The 20,051-nt window shown below is 46.0% G+C and overlaps 1 protein-coding gene across 2 annotated transcripts in view; it reads right to left on the reverse strand.

The window, feature by feature from the left end:
* KPNB1 (karyopherin subunit beta 1) overlaps positions 1–20,051 on the reverse strand; it is a 37,072-nt gene that overhangs the window by 9,233 nt on the left and 7,788 nt on the right. For both annotated transcript variants that reach the window (XM_077312902.1, XM_077312903.1), the window contains exons 4-15: positions 18,703–18,903; positions 17,562–17,714; positions 15,349–15,408; positions 14,135–14,224; positions 13,914–14,024; positions 13,196–13,297; positions 11,387–11,611; positions 8,857–9,048; positions 8,506–8,636; positions 5,823–5,970; positions 5,235–5,306; positions 2,326–2,470 (exon numbers count right to left, since the gene is read on the reverse strand). In XM_077312902.1, the coding sequence (XP_077169017.1) occupies positions 2,326–2,470; positions 5,235–5,306; positions 5,823–5,970; positions 8,506–8,636; positions 8,857–9,048; positions 11,387–11,611; positions 13,196–13,297; positions 13,914–14,024; positions 14,135–14,224; positions 15,349–15,408; positions 17,562–17,714; positions 18,703–18,903 (1,630 nt within the window). The remainder of the gene's footprint in view (positions 1–2,325; positions 2,471–5,234; positions 5,307–5,822; positions 5,971–8,505; positions 8,637–8,856; positions 9,049–11,386; positions 11,612–13,195; positions 13,298–13,913; positions 14,025–14,134; positions 14,225–15,348; positions 15,409–17,561; positions 17,715–18,702; positions 18,904–20,051) is intronic.

Raw genomic sequence — 20,051 nt, forward strand, 5'->3', positions numbered from 1 at the left:
GAAGCTGAGAAAACAGGAGCTTCCCAGGACTTCCCTGAGGCTAACTGCAGTTAAAGAATCAGAGTCCAGTAGCACCTTTAAGACCAACAGAGATTTATTCAGGGCGTGAGCTTTTGAGTGCAAGCACTCTTCGTCAGACTAAGAACTCCTTAGTTTTAGTCTTACGAAGTTCTTAGTCTGACGAAGAGTGCTTGCGCTCGAAAGCTCATGCCCTGAATAAATCTTTGTTGGTCTTAAAGGTGCTACTGGACTCTGATTCTATTGTGCTACTTCAGACCAACACGGCTACCCACTTGAATCTGCAGTTAAAGAGTACCTAAAAGACTCATGTCCTCCTTCTATCCCCTTTGGTTTCAAGATAACCATAGTTAGCATTAACATCTGAACTGGCACATTTGCTAGCTGCAGAGGGGGCATGGGGAAACTGAAGAGGGGGTATGAGGATTCTGCACGAATTCCTTAGGGCACTGCCAGACCTTTAGCCAGTTGGGCAGCGTACACCGCTCAGCCCTAAAAAGTCCCAAATTTAAGTCCCTCCCAGCTCCGGTTCTTATTCACATCCTCTGACGGCCTACTTTGAAAGACAAGTGAACAATCTGCGTCCCCAGCCATAGCAACAATATTCTAAATAAAAAGGCTCCCAACGGTGGTGTGACAGCATACACACGCCACAACGACTGTGGAGTGCTGCAGCCCAAACGTCTGGATGAATCATATTTTTATTCTTTGCTGCAATGTGGCTATTAGAAGCTTCAAGAAAGAAGTGGGTAGGTAGAAAACGGCAATGTGATCCACAACTTAGAATGCAGTCCAAGTCAAGCAGTGGGAAGCCATTGAATGTGTAAACAGTAGCTGACCTCTTCTGAACCAATTCCTTCTTTGCCACTGTGCAGATTCCAAGCCTTTGCCTGAGGATCTAACAAGCTGCTGTTTAACTTAAACGTGCAGCAGAACCAAAGGGCCTAAGAATTTTTTAAGCTGTCCACTTTGGGCTGCATGTTTCCCTTCTCATCCGGACATACAGAAAAATTAAATGCCAGGCAGAAAGTTAGGCCAAACCTCTACCTCCTTAACATTCTGGTTTCCTGTCCAGGAAACTGAAAGGGACAGGGGGAAAGTAGGGAGGATTCAAAGGTGGTGTCCCCTGTAGCCTACCATAAAGGTAGGCAAGCTTTCTACCTTAAGTACCAGAAACTCCATATAATATATTTCTGGCAAGGGCTTGGAGGAGGAGATGGTCTCATGGATTAAGTCCCACTCAGTGCTTAACACCTACTCAGGGCAGCTGTCCCGCCTCTGAGCTCCTCCAACCTGCTTGCCTGTCTGTCCAGCGGCCAACCAATCATCTTCTGACCCCCCACCTCCTCCTTCCACTTCCCTCCGAGGCTCAGAGTCTGCTGATCCCTGCTGTGTGAGAGCTGTCCCTTCCCTTACATGCGTCACCTGAGATTTGTAACAGGGACTGATCTTTGGACCTTTTGCATGCAAAGCATGTTCTGTCACTAAGCTGATGCTAACGGCGCTTTTTGCTGGTGCAAGGAGGAGGAAGGACCCAACTTGATCCCTGAACCAAGCATAATGAAACCCATGAGACCAAATGCCATAAGGGATATGAGCTGCTGTGAAGGATGTAATCAGGCAGGATTGCCCTTCCTCTCTCTTTTGCCAGTGAAAACACTGGTAAGGATCCAACTCGCTGTGCTGTATTTATTCTGAACTAATTGTTCACCATGCTAAAGGAAAGAGAAATCAAGCACAGCTAGATCAGAAGGCGATAAAATGCCAACCACATTCAAATATGTACAAAGAATGAGAGAAAAAGAAAGTGAGAAAGAAAGAGAAAGAACAAACTGTAAGGCGACAAAGATGACTCTTAGCACAATACTCAAAAACCCAGTAAAAACAGAATTAGGATGCCCAGACTCTCCAGCAATCACATTTCAAGCAAGGTTTTACATTTTCTACAGGTGAAAAAGCCATGTGCCAGGGAGAAGCCAAATCCCCCCCCCTCGGTATTACCATGTTAGCCCCAATAGACTTCCCCATACTTGTACTCTTCTCAAGTAAGCAGCCTGATCAGGAGATAGAGCTGCCATCTTCAAGAAAAGGGCTCTCTTTGGCTAACAAAGGCAGTCATCCAGCCTAATGGATCCAGTTATCACATTGCCAGAACCATCCCTGTCCACCATGTGTTCTCATCCTGTCAAGCCCCACACTGTGGCAACTGGAGAAGGCCAAGAGCAACGCCAGGATCCAGAGACAAAGCAAGATATATCCACAAAACCCTCGCACTTTCCCTTCAAGACACCTGTATCATGTGCTGACCTTCTACTAGGGTGCTGACAGCCATGAGAGCGTCCTCCTGGACACCCCCGGATCCTGCTGTGCTCTGGAACATCCTCAGGAGAGACGCCATCACGACGTCGGAGATCTGCAAAGCATCTTGGTGCTGCACTTTACGTAGGACATTCTGAAATATGGCAGAAGGAAAAGATAAATTAGGCAGAGTTCCCTCTCAGACTACTTTGCTCCCTCCTGTTATCACACTGGTCTTACACAGCAACACGGGTGGTCATGAACTCTGCAGCTCCAATACTTCTACAACAAATAAAAGTGTGTGTGTGGGGGGGGGGGATCTGCCATCTTTCAGTCTGCAACTTTCACAGTGAGATGTTATTCATCTAGCTCTGACATTAGGAAGATCCCGATCAGCTAATTTGGATTCTGAAATACAAGAGTAATATTCCCTAACAGCCACTTTAAACTGATCCACTTGGAAGGGTTTCTCTCTTGGGCTTCTCTTCCCACTACTCACTTTTAAGAGTGAGACACAAAACTGGAGGGCCAAGATAATCAGCAAATTGTGATCCAGAAGGCTGGCAGGTGAACTTTACTTTAATATTCAAAGTTTAATTAGCCAACACATTTGCAGAGTCATATGAGAGGTGCATGCATGGGCCATGCATGTTGTCCCATGAATTTCTACCCCAGCTTTTGACACTGCCAACACCAGTCACCCAGGTTTTATACAAGGCTGAAACAAAACTTCAAAACACAAAAGCAGGATGCAGCTCGACTATAGGGAAATTCACCTGTGCGACTCTATGCACTAGGAATGCACACAGGAGTTTCATTTAGGTTCAGATCCAAAATTGTCAATATACTGTAATGTTAGGTTAGGTTTGGAATTGCTTTTGAGTGGCATTTAAGACTGTTTCAGTAGGAACTACTCCTAACTTATAACTTTGTCTCCTAACGAACTAGAATGAAATTTTCAGGAGATTCTTTCACACTCCCTCAGGATCATCCATCTCAACTTTCAGGGAACCACCCCCAAAGAACAACCCTAAACAACCGAGTACAGTGTGAAGAAGAAGAGTTGATTCTTACATGCTGCTTTTCTCTACCTGAAGGAGTCTCAAAGAGAGAAGGCTGGGGGGATTACAATTTCCTTTCCTTTATCCACCCAGCTTTTGTAAAAGCTGCCCACACCCCTCACCCATACACTACAAAGATGAGCAGGAAGTTCTGTGCATAATTGGGTCCCCATGGGCTGGCTTTAAACGAGGAGAGAAAACTGATCTATTTCTTGACTCTGAGGTTTGGGTTTTTAATGGTGTGAATGTTAAGTCTATGTTTGGAAAAGCAGGCAGGGATGAGGAAGGAGATAATGTACAAGAGGGCTGGCTGCCCTCACGCACTGGAATAATAAGTAAGATACGCAGTGCAAAAACCATCATTCACAAAAGCAGAAACAACAACCCTGTGTTGGGCAAATATAATACAGTGTTGTTTTTTGCTTTTGCTCCCCCACTGGAATGGCAGCCTATCCCACCTGACAGCATATGTAACCAAAGAAGATATACTTCAGTTCAGAAGTGCTAAGCAGAGCAAAGAACTAGACAGGTTAAAAGAATAGCTGGAACAGGGCAGGCTGTGGCCCTCTTTTTAGCTAGCAAAATGACTGAAATAAAGCTGGAGACAACACTATGGTGCAAATGCAAGCTAGGAGTTACAGTTGGAGGGGGTACTGTCAGGACCAGGTCTGCCTTTGCTAAGCCCTGCCTCAAGAAAAAAATCTACTGTGTAGAGCAGGATTTTTCAACAGGGGTTCCGTGAAACCACGAGGCTTCTCAACAGGCTCGGAAGGGCTTCGCCAATTTCGTGGGAGTGAATTTAAAGGGAAGCCCACAAGGGCAGAAGGCAGAAACTAATTTTTCATGCCCTAAGAGTTACTGGTTACCATTAAATCATGAGATTTTCTCACCTATTCTTTCAGAGGACTGAATTCTGTTCATCTGATACAGCACAGGTATCTAGTCTGATGGTATCTTGAAGACTTCAATTTTAAAATTAAAAACATCTCCCCACCCATGTACAATACCCATATCACACCATTTATTTATTTATTTTCTTAGATTTTTGACGACTCCAGGAGATATTTTTATTAGATGTCAGCTAGTTAACTAGGAATGAATCTCTAGCATTCTTTAAGGACGCAATGTACTTGAAAAATTTCCTTAATCTTGTAAGACCAGTCGCATCTTATTGTAGACAGGAGCCAGATGGGGAGGGAGAAGAGAGGGAAAGGAGTTTAAGCTACATCTATGTCACCACTCTAACTTCTCATGCATGCTATTAATCATTATACTAAAGGTAAAGGTATGCCCTGTGCAAGCACCGAGTCATGTCTGACCCTTGGGGTGACGCCCTATGCCCCCCCCCCCAAAAAAAGCATTTTAAATCAAGGGTCCTCAAACTTTTTGAATTCGTAGCCAGCCTTGGAATTTTCAGAAGGGGTGGTGAACACCTTGCCAAAATGGCTAACAGGAACAAAGCGACTTAGCTGCTGGGAAGGGAAAGGGAGGGAAGAAAAGGAGGGGGAATAATAAGGAAAACCAGTACTGAACAGTCCTCCGGATCCTCTAGTGGCTACAGCTGACATTGCAACTGTGGAAACCACCTTCAACTGAACGAGGGCAGCCAATAACAAGCCCAGCCTTAGCATGTCCCTGCCTGCTTCTTGGGAAGCTCAGTGGACACTAAGTGAAACAGTGGGGGCCAGCATAGTGACCACAAGCACCATGCTGGGGAACTGTGCCTTACACGTTAAAAAGGCCTTCCCTGACATCTCTCAATTCAAGACACATTTCAAACGGTTTCCCCTTGAACGCTCCCCTCACGAAGCCTGTAGTCGTGGAAAGCCTTATCAAAGAGAAGGGCACCGTTTTTACCTGCAAAGTGGCACACAGCAGAGACTGAAGATCGTTGAATTGGATTCTGTCAGATGTACTCTGGATATGGGACTGAAAAGAAAGAAGATACCCTTTTAGCCCACTGCTGCCTCCTGAAGCTCGATGTCATTTGCTGGCAGGGGCTCATGGGAATGGACATCTGGGGGGGGGCATAGTTTGCCCACCTCTGTTCTAAGTGTTGGTGTGAATACATGTTTATGCATACCACAGGGTGAACAGAAGTACTAAACCAGGCTCCCACGGGTATTTAGGATAATTGGACAGGGGGAGGGTTCAAAAGTTCCAAGTTCAACAAGGGAGAACTTGTCAAAACGAGCCTGCCATTAGTGAAGGCTCTTCTGCTTGAATAAGGCTCCTTGCAGCTTGTATTGCAGAAAAGTAATATTCAGGATACAACTCAATAATTGTTTTAACATGGTCACACCGATACACTTGAAGAGTCCAAATGTATAGTCAAGAGAACGGATCTGGTGCCTTCAGGAACACACAAAGGCACAAAGTTGCCCAGGCTCCACTCACTGGTTGGGGCCCTATCTCCAAGCAAGACACGTTTGCTCTTTAGCCAACCTCCATCTGAAGCACTTGTTGTAGCCGTTCCATGATAACCAGAGTTGTCTTTTGGACAGCTGGGTAGCAGTCCTTGGCGCTGTTCTTCACAATCTCCATCAGAGCTTCGTAGGCTGCACTCCTCAGGTTATTCTGATGTCCATCAGGTCTGTAGCAGGAAAGAGAAAACACTATGCCAGTCACCCCAGCATCCTTCAACTTGTACTCTGGGTATTTCAGAATCCTGTTGCACTAGGGGTAAATGGAGGACCGTTCAACTGAAAAGAAGCAGGATTAGAGATTTCATTGGTGAAGTGGCATCCAGACCATAATGCACCTAATGCAAGATTGTTTTAAGAAGCTGCCCCTAATTAGCCAACACAACTTTGATCACATCGCAAGGGTATATAAGAGCACAACTAGCTAGCAGTGTGTGAAGAGCGACAGCAGAGCACAAATAGCTGTCTTCCTCCATAGAGCAAGACAACACAATACAATTAAGGGGGCTGGGGCTTGCAGAAATTGCAGTCAGCTACTGAAAAGCTAGGACATTTCACATTCAGTAAGGGCATTGCTGTAAATCACTGAAAGGCATATGATACAACAACCACAGTAAAACTAAGCAAGTCGGGATTTGGCTGATGACTGCAAGACAGACCTCCTTGGTAAGTCAGCCAGTGTTCCATATGGAAGATATAAAATAAGATCTTGCAAATTACATATGGACTCCTCAAACAAGCAATGGCAAGTCAGGATAGTTGTCTGAGCACCTTGAGGGAACTATGAATTTAACTATGACTGGAACATTGATTTGGACTCAGCTGAAACATGTCCTGGAACAAATCACAATGAAGAGCCTCCAACAGAGAAATGATAGTCAGCAAGGAGCCACAGAGTTTATAAACATATTTTTCCTAGCCCAGAACTGTAATTAAGGCCAGGGAGAAGGCAAGACAAGATTCTACAGGATATAATACAGCTGATGCAATTTGGATCCACTGGATTCCGATGCCAGGGGACAAGTACAGTTCTCATATAGTCTTAAGAGCTGGGAAGCATAAGCAATGAAGATGGGAAACATAAGCAATAAGCACTAGTTAATTCCACAGCTTCATGATGCAGTTGTGGGTAAGTTTCACTGGTGCTGCAGTTGTAAGACTTGACAGACCTCAAACCAGAATGGGGCAGATAGACCTGCTTAGGCAACGTTACTCAGTGATACAACTGAACCTCACAACAACTGAGAGAGCCAATATCAGAACTGAGAAACTGTTAAGGTTGTCCAACTGGAGCGTAAAAACGCCATGTGACATAGTCAAGGAACACCGTTTAGCATTATACTGGAGAGCTGCAAGTGATGCATGGTCAACAGCTTCAAATGCTTTCGCATGAAGATTTTGCAGAAGACTTTTTCAACGCACACTATACTACCACCCTGATGGAACAGGGTTCAGTTTCAAAGTAGATGGCCTTGCTGAACTGCACCATCTATAGGTAGAAGGCGGTGATGGCATTAATTTATGGAAAATAGGATCGTGTGGCAAGCACAACGTAAGAAAGCCCTGTTGAATCAGTCCACTTTCCCACCCGGAACAGAAACCTGTTTCACCCAGCAGGCAACCAGGGGCCTTGAAGGGCCAAGCAAGAGCTTCCCCTGAGATTGCAGCCTAGCACTAAGTTTCAGAGGTATATTCAAGGATGGAGACACCCCTTTACTAACCAGGACTAGCAGCTATCCCTCTGTGGTCATACCCAATTCCTTTCTAGGGCCATTTGTCCCTGTGGCCGTCACTATCTCCATAAGTAGTTTACAGTCTTTCCTTTTGTCTATCCCGTACTTAACGTACATCAATGTCAGAAGATGCTGAGGAGACAGACATTCCTTTTGCTCAAGGGGTGGGGAAGACTTAGAATGAATATGAGCCTGGGATGTACAATTCTCCAAGAAGAGCCACAGAAAGACAAGACTATTGTCTCTTAATCCAAAATTAGGGAACTTTCAACCAAATGTGGTTAAGCACAGAAGATGCTTCTTTAAAAAAAGAAAACATTTTACATTTTATGCTGGAGGGATACGTGGGATGTTAGGTACCAAGATAGGAAGAGAATGGGAAGCCAAGATTTGAGGGACCTATGGGATTTTTAAAAAGATGCTAAAAACAGGAAATGGGAGGTGAGCGGTTGCCAGTAATACAAGTGCAAACCAAGGACAGGTTTATGCCAGAACATGAAATCCATTGAGCAGGGTGCTCCTCCATGTCTTTATTACTTGCCTCGAGACCTCAGGTGAGCTACTCCCCAATAAAAGACACAGCAAACCTCTGAACATGGTTGGGAACTTCAGTTCATCCCATGGGTTATTCTCAGACTACATGGACCATACCACAACAATGGATCCACACTGGGTCCCCGTTTGTTTCTGGGCACCTCACTTATGGAATGCCCTTCCCTTAATGCTTGCCCAATTCTTGTGTGGCTTTCTTTTACGTGCCAGGCCAAAACAATTCCATTCATTCAGACTTCATTAATGAGCTTAATTAAGAAGACTGAATATTCTGGAGAGACTGACCGAAGCACCAGTGGTCCTTTAGATACTTTTAAGAACCCGAATGGTCTAGCTGCAGGGGAATAACTAGCGCAGGATAATAAAGTCTCCTTGAAAGCTTTTATGAAGCAAGCTAGCGACTGAGGGCGGCTTAGTTACCTGTCCGTGGTCTCCAAGAGCTTTTGAACTATTAGTTCAAACGACGATGATAAACAGTATGTTGCCGGTTCTTCCTGATCATCGGCTACGTCAGCAGCCTCATAAGCGGCTTCTGCCAAACTCGTGAAAGCCTGAAAGAAAAGATAAGTCAGAGTTTAGGGGGGTGGAAGGTAAGCTTATAGTCCTTCCCAAAACTGTATCATTAGCCTCTTTACTTCAAAGGGCCCAATGACATCTCTTCAGTTATCTTTTCCATCCCACAAGCTTCTGTGTAAAAAACAGATCACACAGAGATGCTTCCCAAGTGAACTCCACAAGTCAATCCCCCCCCCCCCAAGGAGCCCGCCTTACCCAGCACACATTCGATGCCACTCTTGGCTCTGCGCTCAAGCCTTCAATTAGACACTGCAGCAGGGGAGCGAGGTAAATATCGTTTATGGCTGCTTCGGGAAGCAGCTCGCAGATCCGACCCACGGTCCATGCAGTTGTGTCCCTAACCACTACGCTGGGGTCCTTCATTAATTCTATTAGAGTTGGCATAGCCTAGGAGAAAAGAGAGCAGTTAAGCAGAAGGCATAACATGCACGGCAGCTGGACCCATTTCAACCTTGAGCTCATAGGCTCATATGAACCTGGCCCACTGTCCAGTACTAGCATCCTATCTTACATAGCAGCTGAAGGGCCCAAACAGGGCAGAGATGCCAAAAAACAACCCACCTACCATGTGGCTTTTTAGCACTGGAATTCATCAGCTTTCTGGTCCTAAAAGTGGAGAAACTCTTTAGTCATCAAGGGTAGCAGTAACTGATGAGTCTATCCCTGCGTGAATTTGTGTCACCCTTTGTTAAAACCCTCTCTGCTAGCGGCTATCATGACACACCTTGACACTATGACGTGACTCATTGCTCCCCTTAGGCCATCCTCATTCACTTGCCCCACCAGCTTCATTTGGTGCTCCTGAATTCCAGTATTATGGAAGAGTAAGAGCAAGCTGTATCTAGCACCACTTTCTTCACTCCGTGGACAATTTCATAAACCCACTGAGGGAATGGTCAGTAACTGCAACAATAAATCCCAAAGCAACCAAGACTCTTGAGCTTTCCATCACAGGATACGGGATGGTTTAGTTCTGCATGACGTGACCTCATTAATGGCCCCAACAAAATGCAGGCTACACCGAATTTGGAGAACTGCTCTAAGAGAAATTGATGGGAATGCTGAAGATACATGTGTGCTGGGACCCCAAGGTACTGTTTGAAAGGCCGAGACCCCCTCCCCATTTTTTAAAATTTATTTTTGTACTTGTTCACTGCCACTCCCGGGTCTAGCTGGCTCGTAGCAGTTCGTACCAAAACCTAAAAATCCGACATAAAAACAGTACAAAACAACCCAAGACGGCAGCAAAACTCCTGATCTGCAGGACATCTCCACTCTCACCCAACCCCAACTCCCATTCACATAGCCAACAGCCTTCCAGGGGAGCAATTTCAATTAATATCTGGCCTGTATAGGGAGGGAGCCGCTCTTCCTAGCTCGGCCTCACCCAAACACCTGGCGGAAGAGCTCTGTTTTGCAGGCCCTGCAGAACACTGACAGCTCCATCAGGGTCCTCAGCTCTTCCGAGAGCTCATTCCAACCAAAAAGGCCCCTGCCCAGGTAGAAGCCAAGCAAACCTCCCAGGGGCTGGGGACAAGAAGCAGATTCCTATCTGCAGAGCGAAGAGCCCGGGAATAAGGAGACTAGTGGTCCCTCAAATAAGTGGGGCTCAAGCTGTGGATGGCCTTAAAGGTAAGAACCAAAACCTAGACCCTAATCCAGAAGCTTATCAGCAACCAATGCACTGCCTCAGCATAGCCTGGATGTGGGACCTCCAAGATGACCTTGTGCGGACCCTAGCAACTGCATTTTACACCAGCTGAAATTTCCAGGTCAGATACAAAAGAAGGCCCACGTAAAGTGAGTTACAAAAGTCTAAACTGGAAGTGACCATTGTATGGAGCACCATGGTTAGGTGGTCTGAGGACAGGTAGGGCACTAGTAGCCTGGCTCAGATGGAAAAATGTTGCATGGGCTACTTTCCTGACCTGAGCCTCCATATATTGTTTTTTTACATTTATATATCGCCCTCCCTTTCGGCTCAGGGCGGTTCGCATTAGAATTCTCATAAGCAAGACATACAGTAAACACCATGAATTAAATATATAACACCTTTAACGAGCAACATCTTTAACTTGCATTGAATAAAATAGTTTATAATTTAACGTTTAACATTCGGTAGTCAACAACTCAGTTTTTAGTGCACTGTGGCTCCATTTTTTCTACTGTGGGTGCAGTTGATGGTGGGAGGGGCCCCTGGGCTCTGGCTGATGGCTTGTTTCACTTGTCTTGGCCAAAGACCTGGTGAAAGAGCTCCCTTTTGCAGGCCCTGCAACATTGCCTTAGCTCTGGCAGGGCCCTGATATTGTCTGGGAGATCATTCCACCAGGTGGAGGGCCAGGGTTAAGAAAGCCCTGGGTCTGGTCGATGGCAAGCTTGCTTCCCTGGGGCCAGGGATCACCAGTTTGTTGATGCTGGTAGAGCATCATGCTCTTTGAGGGGCATAGGCAGGCTTTGGACTCATGTTGTTTCCAAGGGCCCCTTGCCTCCAAAAAAACAGGATTACGAGGATCACAGGGACAGCCACAGGAGCAGGGAAGCACCCCTCTCCAGGCTCACACCACTACTGGGACTTCAGCTCACGTTCCCCAAAGATCTCGATTTTCTGAAGACAATAAATGATTTCTGATCCATAGCTGAAGCCTCTAGTGAGCTAACTCCTGAAGTACAGATCTTCTTCCTCGAGTGTCAAGTGGACATCCACCGCAGACTTAGAACGTCTCACCTGAATAACAAGAGGTTTGAGCTGGTTGGGCTCCGGTCCTTCCAAAATGCACCCAAACGCCATGACTGCCGCATCTCGGTATCGCCAATCGGGGTTCTTTATGTGTTCTTTGATGAAAGGCAGAACGTGGGGGACAATATCGTCTTCACAACAGTTCGCTAGGAGCATGAGGCAGACCCCAGCTGCTTTGCACGGATTCCAGTCATCATCGTCATCATTCTCATCCTGGGGAGGCAGTGGCAGGGAGCGGGGTGGGGAGAGAAGTCAGCACTCAGGTAAATCCTCCTTGGTCTATACCAGGGGTAGTCAAACTGCGGCCCTCCAGATGTCCATGGACTACAATTCCCAGGAGCCCCCTCTGCCAGCGAATGCTGGCAGGGGGCTCCTGGGAATTGTAGTCCATGGACATCTGGAGGGCCGCAGTTTGACTACCCCTGGTCTATACTTTAGTTTTAAAAGGGGGTTCTTTCGTTTTGCAGCCCTGGATAGCAGCTTTGCTTGCAGACACTCCAATACACAGCTGAAGCAGCACTCAGCAATCTAGGCCAAATATGGACTGAATTTCAAATCAGTCTAATAAGAACAACTCACACACCTGCAGGAGCTATGGGCAGCTATTAACCAGACATTGCTATCGCTCCAACTGAAAGGCTACCCCCTCTCATTTTAAATCACTGTTTTGTGTTTTTCAACACTATCAAGTGGTGACTGCTGTGAAAAGCACAAAGCATTTTCTCAGTAAATTGCAGAGGGGACTTTGATGTGCACACCCTATGCTCATAACAATGCTAGCCAAATCCCAGCTTTTTCCTGTTGTGTGCACAAGTAAAAGCAGGACTGGTGGCAGGATGAATGGCTCCTCTCAAGAAGAGAGGAGCAGAGCGGGATAACCCTGCACTTAACACTGGACCTAAAGATTTCATTGAATGGAAGATGCTGATTTTGGTGAAACATATTCCAGCAATACACACACAGGCCCTCCGTGCACAGGCTTTAGTACTAGCACATCAAATATACAATGAAGAAGTCTAAACAAAAGGATTCACTGTCATACATGCAATTGGATCGTCTCTTCTAAAGCACTCAAATGTGATGAGATGCAGCCGTTCAATACCAAGTGAACAATAAATATCTGGGGTCAGCTTCCAGTCTCAGGAAACTAAAATGGTACATCAGAGGTCAGCGTGGTGCATGATTTCTCATCATTGACCAAAGTCTGCCACAGATATTTCAGAACTCCTGCCCAGGAAAGTCACCAGAGAAGCCAGAAAATGGAAGATAAGTTGACTTTATTACATATAATAGCTTCAAAGCCCATTCCTAAGAACAGGCATTGAAAGGGACCCCTCCCCTGGCCAGGCAGCTTAAGGTGGCTTTGGGCCGCAGCTCGTAGCCAAATCAAGTGGGGGTGGCGGGGGCTGGGCAGCTCCTTAGCAGGTAGTCAGCAGGCCGGCAGGCCCTTGTTAGCAAGCCCTCTACCACGACCCTTTGCCCAGGGCTCTCTCACCTGCTGCTGGCTCCAGGCACTGAGGCGTCTGAGAGCAAAGAGGCTAGAGTCCAGGGCCGGAGGGTGGGAGCCGCAGGGGCAGGGCCAATCAGGGAAAAGCTGGCTGCACCCTGATTGGCCCTATTCCAACTTGGACAGCCGGACATGTCCCACCCCCTAGGCTGTTTCAGAAACATATAGTGGAACAACAATGGATAAGGATATGCTCTTTATGTAAGCAGGAATTAATATATGTTCTAGGGGCTGCATACCACTGGCCTTACTGCTCTGGAGAGTGGGATTTTAAAAACCGCCTTACTTACCTGCTTGGTCAGTGTCTGTGTGAGAATTGGGATGAGATACTGTAGGGCACCCTTAGCATAGAATTTGCTAGTGTGCTCTGGAGGCCTTCCTTGCTCTGCCGCCTAGGAGAAAAAAAAACATAATCAAGAAGTGTTGGTTTGAGTAGACAGGTACTGGAGGCATATTTCAGGCACTTTAATACCATACATTTTGCAAAGATGACACTAAAAAAAAAACCAAATTAAAGTTATTTTCATATATGCCGCTTGGTTCTGAATGTCTGCAAGTACTGACTGTTTCAACCAAGTAACTGGTGGCTTTAAACACTGAGCCATCTGCTCCCGGGTGGGGAAAAACCGGGTACAAAACCCAGTTCAGCCGAGAACATCAAAACCAAGGCACGCTCAGTTCCGTAAACGACAACACGAGTCTCTTCACGCCACAGCATTGCTGTTATGCAGAATGAGAATGCAAACTTACTACTAACATTTTCATGCAGACTCTGCCATAGTGGGAAAGTATGTTGCATGTAGAGTTTTTCAGGAAGTTGCATGTCCTGGAAGTACTTCCTATTGGCTACACCTGGTCTCTGCATTTATAAGAGATCAATGCATCACCGCCGTCAGAGTGGTGCATGCCGTCTTATCGCGGACCAAACCCTTTCTACCGAAGTCACCATTAGCAATCACCAATCAGTCTTGGCTGGAGGAACAAGCTGTTGGAAAGCTTCTAACTCACCTCTGATGCTTCAATGGCCAGGTCCATTTCTTCATCACAGACGTTTGACCAGAACTCGATTCCTTGCAGAGCCACTTCGTCGATTTCACTTTTCATGGCTTCAATAGTAATCTTTGGGGGGGGGGGGGGAGAATGAAAGGGTCACTGTTTGGGCTCCGGCCAAAAAAACCCCAAAACCCTTATGGACCTTTCATTATCAGTTCCCAGCCTTGAATACTCACAGCGAAAAGTGCAGGACCCATATACGTCTCCATGTACTGATAATAGAGGGACATAATCTTCACCAAGTTCTGTAAGGCAGCTACTCGCACCTTTAAAAAGAGAGAAAGAAATGGGTCCCTCTGGATGCTTTGGGAGACAGAACAGCTTTACTGGGACACTAGGGACAGTGCAGGAATAATGGCGTGAGAAACCTGGCATTCAGATTCTATCAATCAGACTTAAGCACCTGAGTGTGCTCCTCAATTATAAATGAAAAGTTATTAGTGGGAGACCACAAACAAAGAAAAGATTGTGAAGTATTACGTGCCAGAGAAAGAATCTTGCTATGGCATTTTTCTGCCAGTGTCGCTGCGACAAAAGAGCAAAGCTTAACTCACAAGAAAATACACAGCTTCACTAACTGCAAGGGGGAAAAATACTGATATTGTAAGCTCGGCTTGTTCTACAACTCCCACTCCAGCTATTGCAGCAGTCTTCTCGCGGCTTTCCTGGTCTGCATTCTACTTCTCTGCCTCAACTCCACTCCCTAAAGAAAACCTTGTACTACCCATTTATCACCACACCAAAGCCCCTCTGCCTACATCCAGTACAAAACCATTGGTTTTCTTGAGTCTGGTCCCCTCTCCTGCCCTTTCTACCCTGGCCTGTAACTGTCCAGCTCTGCCACACTCAACTCCGACCCCCCCCCCCAATCACACGTGTCATTTCCTTTGTGGTCTGCTATCCAAAATCCCTCCCTAGACTCCTTTACAGTGTTCCTTTGCCCTCTTTTGCCCAAATCTTTTTTTTTTTCCTGCGAGGCCTTTGGGCTAGCCTCTAAGTCCTCTTGTCTAACTGTAAATCAAGTTCAAGAACATGAAACTACACTTGCTTATTGTTTGGCCTTTGGTACCTCCTCTGGCTGTGTTACCCAGTCAATTTCGTACCTGCTCGCTGCCCTAACTCTAGAAAAACAGCATGTATCCATTATCAATAATGATGTCTCAAACACTGAAGAAAAGGTTGTATCCTATAGAACCGGCCTGCTAAAGGAAGCGCTTTCTTCCAAAAGGAGAGTGTTCTGCATCAGAAGGCTCCTTCCACTGTAGGAAAATGCCTCTGCTAGGAGAACGAATTCAGTAAGATTTCCCAAGCGGGTTTTAAGAAGGAAGTCTTATAGTTTGTCTAGTTTCATATATTAAGACCAAAAACAACTTTTAAAGGTTTAACTTACCCTTGTATCTGGACACTGCGTTGCTTCACAGACTACTTGCATAATAAAGTGCCTTTCAGACTGGGAACCAAGAAGAAACAGCAAAATTAGCATTGAATATGTGCAAGGTTTTCTAGTGTGAAAATATTTCCCCACTGTTGCTAGAGCCCCAAGAATTCTGGCTTCTTCTTCTTCATCATCATTATTAAACTTTTCTAACGGCACTTTAAATACAGGAGCAAGCAGCCTTATCCAAGGAAGCCCAGAAGGCTGAAACCAAGAAGACTGAAAACTCTGAATCAGATTGAGCAACCATCCATTCTTATCCTTGAATAGCTTTCTTATGGCACAACAGTAAAAAGGCAGGTGGGGACATATATTCACTAGTTTTCCTTTGACTATTTCCCCACAAGACAGGGACTAGAGTATTTTAGGATAAACATTACATGCAAGGTTTCTAAGCCACTCTGGTCTTCTAGCAAGCCTGTGACCGAATGAATACTCAACAACCTTCAATTGGAAAACTTATTAAAACAAAATGATAAAGGCAAAAGAAATGAGAGCATAATTCAAAAGCCACAGGGGGTCCACTGAAGCACTGTATCCAAAGCATCATCAAACCAAAAGGTATGAAAGCAGTCTGTATTGTTTCCTGTTTTATGTAAACTACCCTGAGCCTCAGGGGAGGGCAGTATACAAATATAAAAATTAATTAATTAATTCTGAACAGCACATTAAGTGGAACATCTATCTTTAAAGAAGTTCACAATGAACTTGTGCTTGGCAGTCAGCCATAAGGATTTGTAAGTTGTCTACTCTTACACAACAACTTCTATCTATTTCCATCATAATTTGCACTGTGATATATACTGATATCTAGTGGAAAGATCAAACATTGCATGAGGCCCTGAGAGTATCATATCTCTAGTTTTACATTTATGCATCCTTCAGCTAGAACCTAGGATGACATCAGAACATTTGAACCTAGCAGAACATGCCGGGCACTTTTAAGTTCTTTAAAAAGGGCTTCCAATTTTCACAATTTAGTAACAGACCAAAACACACAATCCTAAGTGAGCGTGCTGGATTTCAGAAGCTCTTGTTTTGTTCTAATAGACCGCTGTTCCTTAAACCCCAGAAAATTGTATGATTTGGGTATTATTGGCAGGAAGATTACGTCAGGGCTCCCCTTTGCATCGGCAGGACACTCAGCCCCAGACAGCCTTCATGGAATACAGACATCTTTCACTAAATGAATGCAACTGGCTCCCTCGTGGAATCTTTTACTGAAGAGGCAAGCGTTACAGGCCTGCCCCTGGGCTTCCAGATTTCGTGTATGCTTTGGCACATTAAAAACAGATTGGGCCCCTAACGCCAGAATTGCAGAAGCAACATTAAGACTTGGACAGCTGACACTTGTACATACACTTGTGTGCTTTGGCCCCCAAAGCAGCCGTTCAAGCCCGAAGTGGCCAGCACCGCAGGGAGAGGGGCGGCGCCAGCCTGCCAGTCAGTGCACGCTCGAACAGCTGCTTCAGCGGCTGAAGCACACAAGCCTACTTGTACCCTTCATTATTTGTCATGACTGCAAAGTATTCTAGGGCTTGGAGGAAGGTAAGAGTCCTTTTTATGAGTTTGTACTTTTCAGTGGGCATATTTATTGCATGAGTACACTTCTCAAGATCCTGTCTACAATGCACAGGAAGAATAACACGCAACAAATTCAATAGGCATATTCAGAACGTCATCCAGGCCGTGTGACAACCCAACTAGGAGGGCAAAATAAGCAAACCAAGCTTCACAGTATCTTGTTTAGGAAGCAAACTATGAGCCCACAGATCAAGGAGACACTGATGCTTGTCATGTGCTGAAGCAATCTCCAGCATAGAGGTAGCTTTTCAACCACATTGTTCTATAAGAAAATTTGTCAGGATACAACCAGGAGCCTGGGCTAGGTTTGCTAAAACCCACTGTAATATTCAATTTATCTGCTTTAATATTACCTCTCAATTTTTGCATATCAAAGGACAGGTCTCTTCTAGCTCGCCTCCAAGAACATAAACCCAAGTCTCAGCAGATCTCGATGGTGCATCACAAAAGTCAGCGTGGTGCATGGTTTCTCATCATAGACCATGGATTTATTCCCTGTTCCCATTACCAGCTCTTACAAGTCTTGCAATTCTCTTCATCCCTGACACACACCGACAGACACAAACATACACTGGCCGGCTTACCTCTTTGTCAAAGTTTGCTTTGGTGAATTCCAAAGAGTTCAGGAGTGCATTGGTAGCTGCTAGCTTCACGTTATTACTTGGCTCTTCTTTTCTCATGCCCTGGATAATGGCCGTCAAGATCTCATTTGACTTGTCCTGAAGCTGTTCTGGGTCCTAAAAGTAGGGATCAGAACAAGACTCAGCATGGATTTTAATCAAGACAGTTCCAAAAGCATGCATAATTTGCAACTTACTCAAGAGTACTAACTGGAGGCTGTCCATGCAAACACAATCATTTACGTTTCATTCTTAAAAAAAAAAAAAAGTTTGCCTAGTATTACTTAGGGCTGACAACATGCCATATACTATAGGAAACAAAAATGAAAGTCTTTGAACATTTAAATTCCTACAACTGAAAAACAGGACTGTGGCAAGGGGAATGATTAAGAAAGACTGTGTCAAGAGGAACAGTGTAACAGCAGACGCAAAGAGAGGGCTGAGAAGACCATGTCTACTTGATCCCCATCTAGGTTCCCGACCCACCTTACTAAGTGTTCTTTATAAACTCTTCTTCAGAACGGTGGCAGCTGGAGGTGATCTGTCTAGAATGCCTTGTTCCATGAGCAGAAATACAATACTCCAGGGTCTGTAGACTGTGTTAGGGCCCAAACCAACTTCAGGAATGACAGGTATCACTCATGAAGCACAAAAGATGTCTGTGCTTATGACTCATCCAAAATAAAGCAAGCTCTTTTCTCCCCCCCCCCCCCCCCACAATCACTGAGACAATGACTCATTATAGGAGAACTAGTAGGGAAGCACATTTTAAAAATGGGCAGAGGCCCCCCCAGATCTACCAGACCACCCTTCCCTAGTGTCCAAGAGTGTCAGCAAGAAGTGCATCTGGTTGGCCTTTTGCGCCCTCCCCCTGTGCCCAAGAGACCAGTCTTGCATTCAGTCTTTGATTGGGGGTAGGAAGAAGAGAAGGGGGGTGTTATCAAATGGTGTGACAAATTCCATGCACATTCAGGAGCAACTTTTCTGCCACATATGATGGAATTCAATGCAGAGTAGAAATTTCTTGTTTTGATTAAACCATAAAAAGCAGAGGAGAACAGGTGAAAGGGAAAAGGAGACTGCACATTCACATGTTAACACTTACAATATCCTGACAGATGTAACCAATTGCTTCCAATGTTGACTCTTTCATATGCTCTGTGCTGTGCTGATTTGTAACATTGGCTACCAGTTGAGGAATGAGTTCAGGCCATTGATTCATAGGGATTTCTGCACAGGCGATGCCAGCAACGCACTGTGAAGCTGAGCTGGGCCTGTAGGTTTCGGTACCCAAAGTTTGCAAAACCTGTAATAAAACAAAGGAAAGGATCACTAAACCAGCAAGAGACACCTAAGCACAGTTGGTTTTAAGGAAGAAGGTTAAGAGCTAGACATTTAAATGACTGAAACAGTTTAAGACAGTGGTCCCCAACCTTTTTTTATCACTGGGGACCGGTCAACGCTTGACAATTTTACTGAGGCCCGGGGGGGGGGGGGGGGCTGCTCCATTTGCTTTTCTGCCAGCGCCCCTGACTTCCCGCCACTTGCTGGGTGGTGCTGCCAGCAGCAGCTGCGCAGTGCCATGTCAAGGGGGAGCCCCAGCCATGGCGGCTGCCGGAGAGCACCAAAGGTGAGTTGGCAGCAGAGTGGCAGGGCAGCCCCCAAGGCAGCAGCCAGGGAGGAGGACGAGGAGGAGCCGTGGCCTGGTACCGACTGATCTACGGACTGGTACCAGTCTCCAGACCGGGGGTTGGGGACCACTGGTTTAAGACCATAATATGACTTAAGCCTGGGTCTACTCATCCTTCTTATCTCCATCCCATCCCCAGACAGGAGGCAGAGAAAGCTAGGAAGGAGCCAACACTGATGTTGTGTAACACCAGGTCAATCAATAACAAGTCCTCCACCCTGCGAGATTACTTGTTGACCTGGCATGTGTGACGGAGACCTGGGCGAGAGAGGGTGAGACAGTTGCCCTTAAAAGATCTTGCCCTGCCCGGGTTTGCAGTCCTTCAACAGTCGAGGCTCAATGGCAGTGGGGAGGGGTGGTAATTCTCGTTCCGGAGGTTTACTCCTACAGGGGTCTCCCAGTGCTGTCAACCATTGGGATGGAATGTGTCGGAATATGGTGGGGTACGGTAGGGAACTTGGCTGGTTTACCATCCACCCAATGCTCCCCCAGCTAGCCTGCCGAGCCTCCTGGAGGTGCTGGCAGCCAGGGCTTTGCATCTCCCTAGATTACTGATCCTGGGGGGCTTCAATGTCCACACCCACTCGCCTTCCTCTGGGTCTGTCCTGGACTTTGTGTCAACCATGGCGACGCTAGGGTTCTCCCAATTTGTTACCAGACTCACTCACCAAGCTAGCCATACATTTGATCTGGTTTTTGGTGCTCGGTAGATGTGGACCTGATGGCGGCTAACCCCTTTCCATGGTCGGACCACTACGCCCTGA

The sequence above is a fragment of the Paroedura picta genome, chromosome 16 (genome assembly GCF_049243985.1).
Source record: "Paroedura picta isolate Pp20150507F chromosome 16, Ppicta_v3.0, whole genome shotgun sequence".
Classification (NCBI taxonomy): Eukaryota; Metazoa; Chordata; class Lepidosauria; order Squamata; family Gekkonidae; genus Paroedura; species Paroedura picta.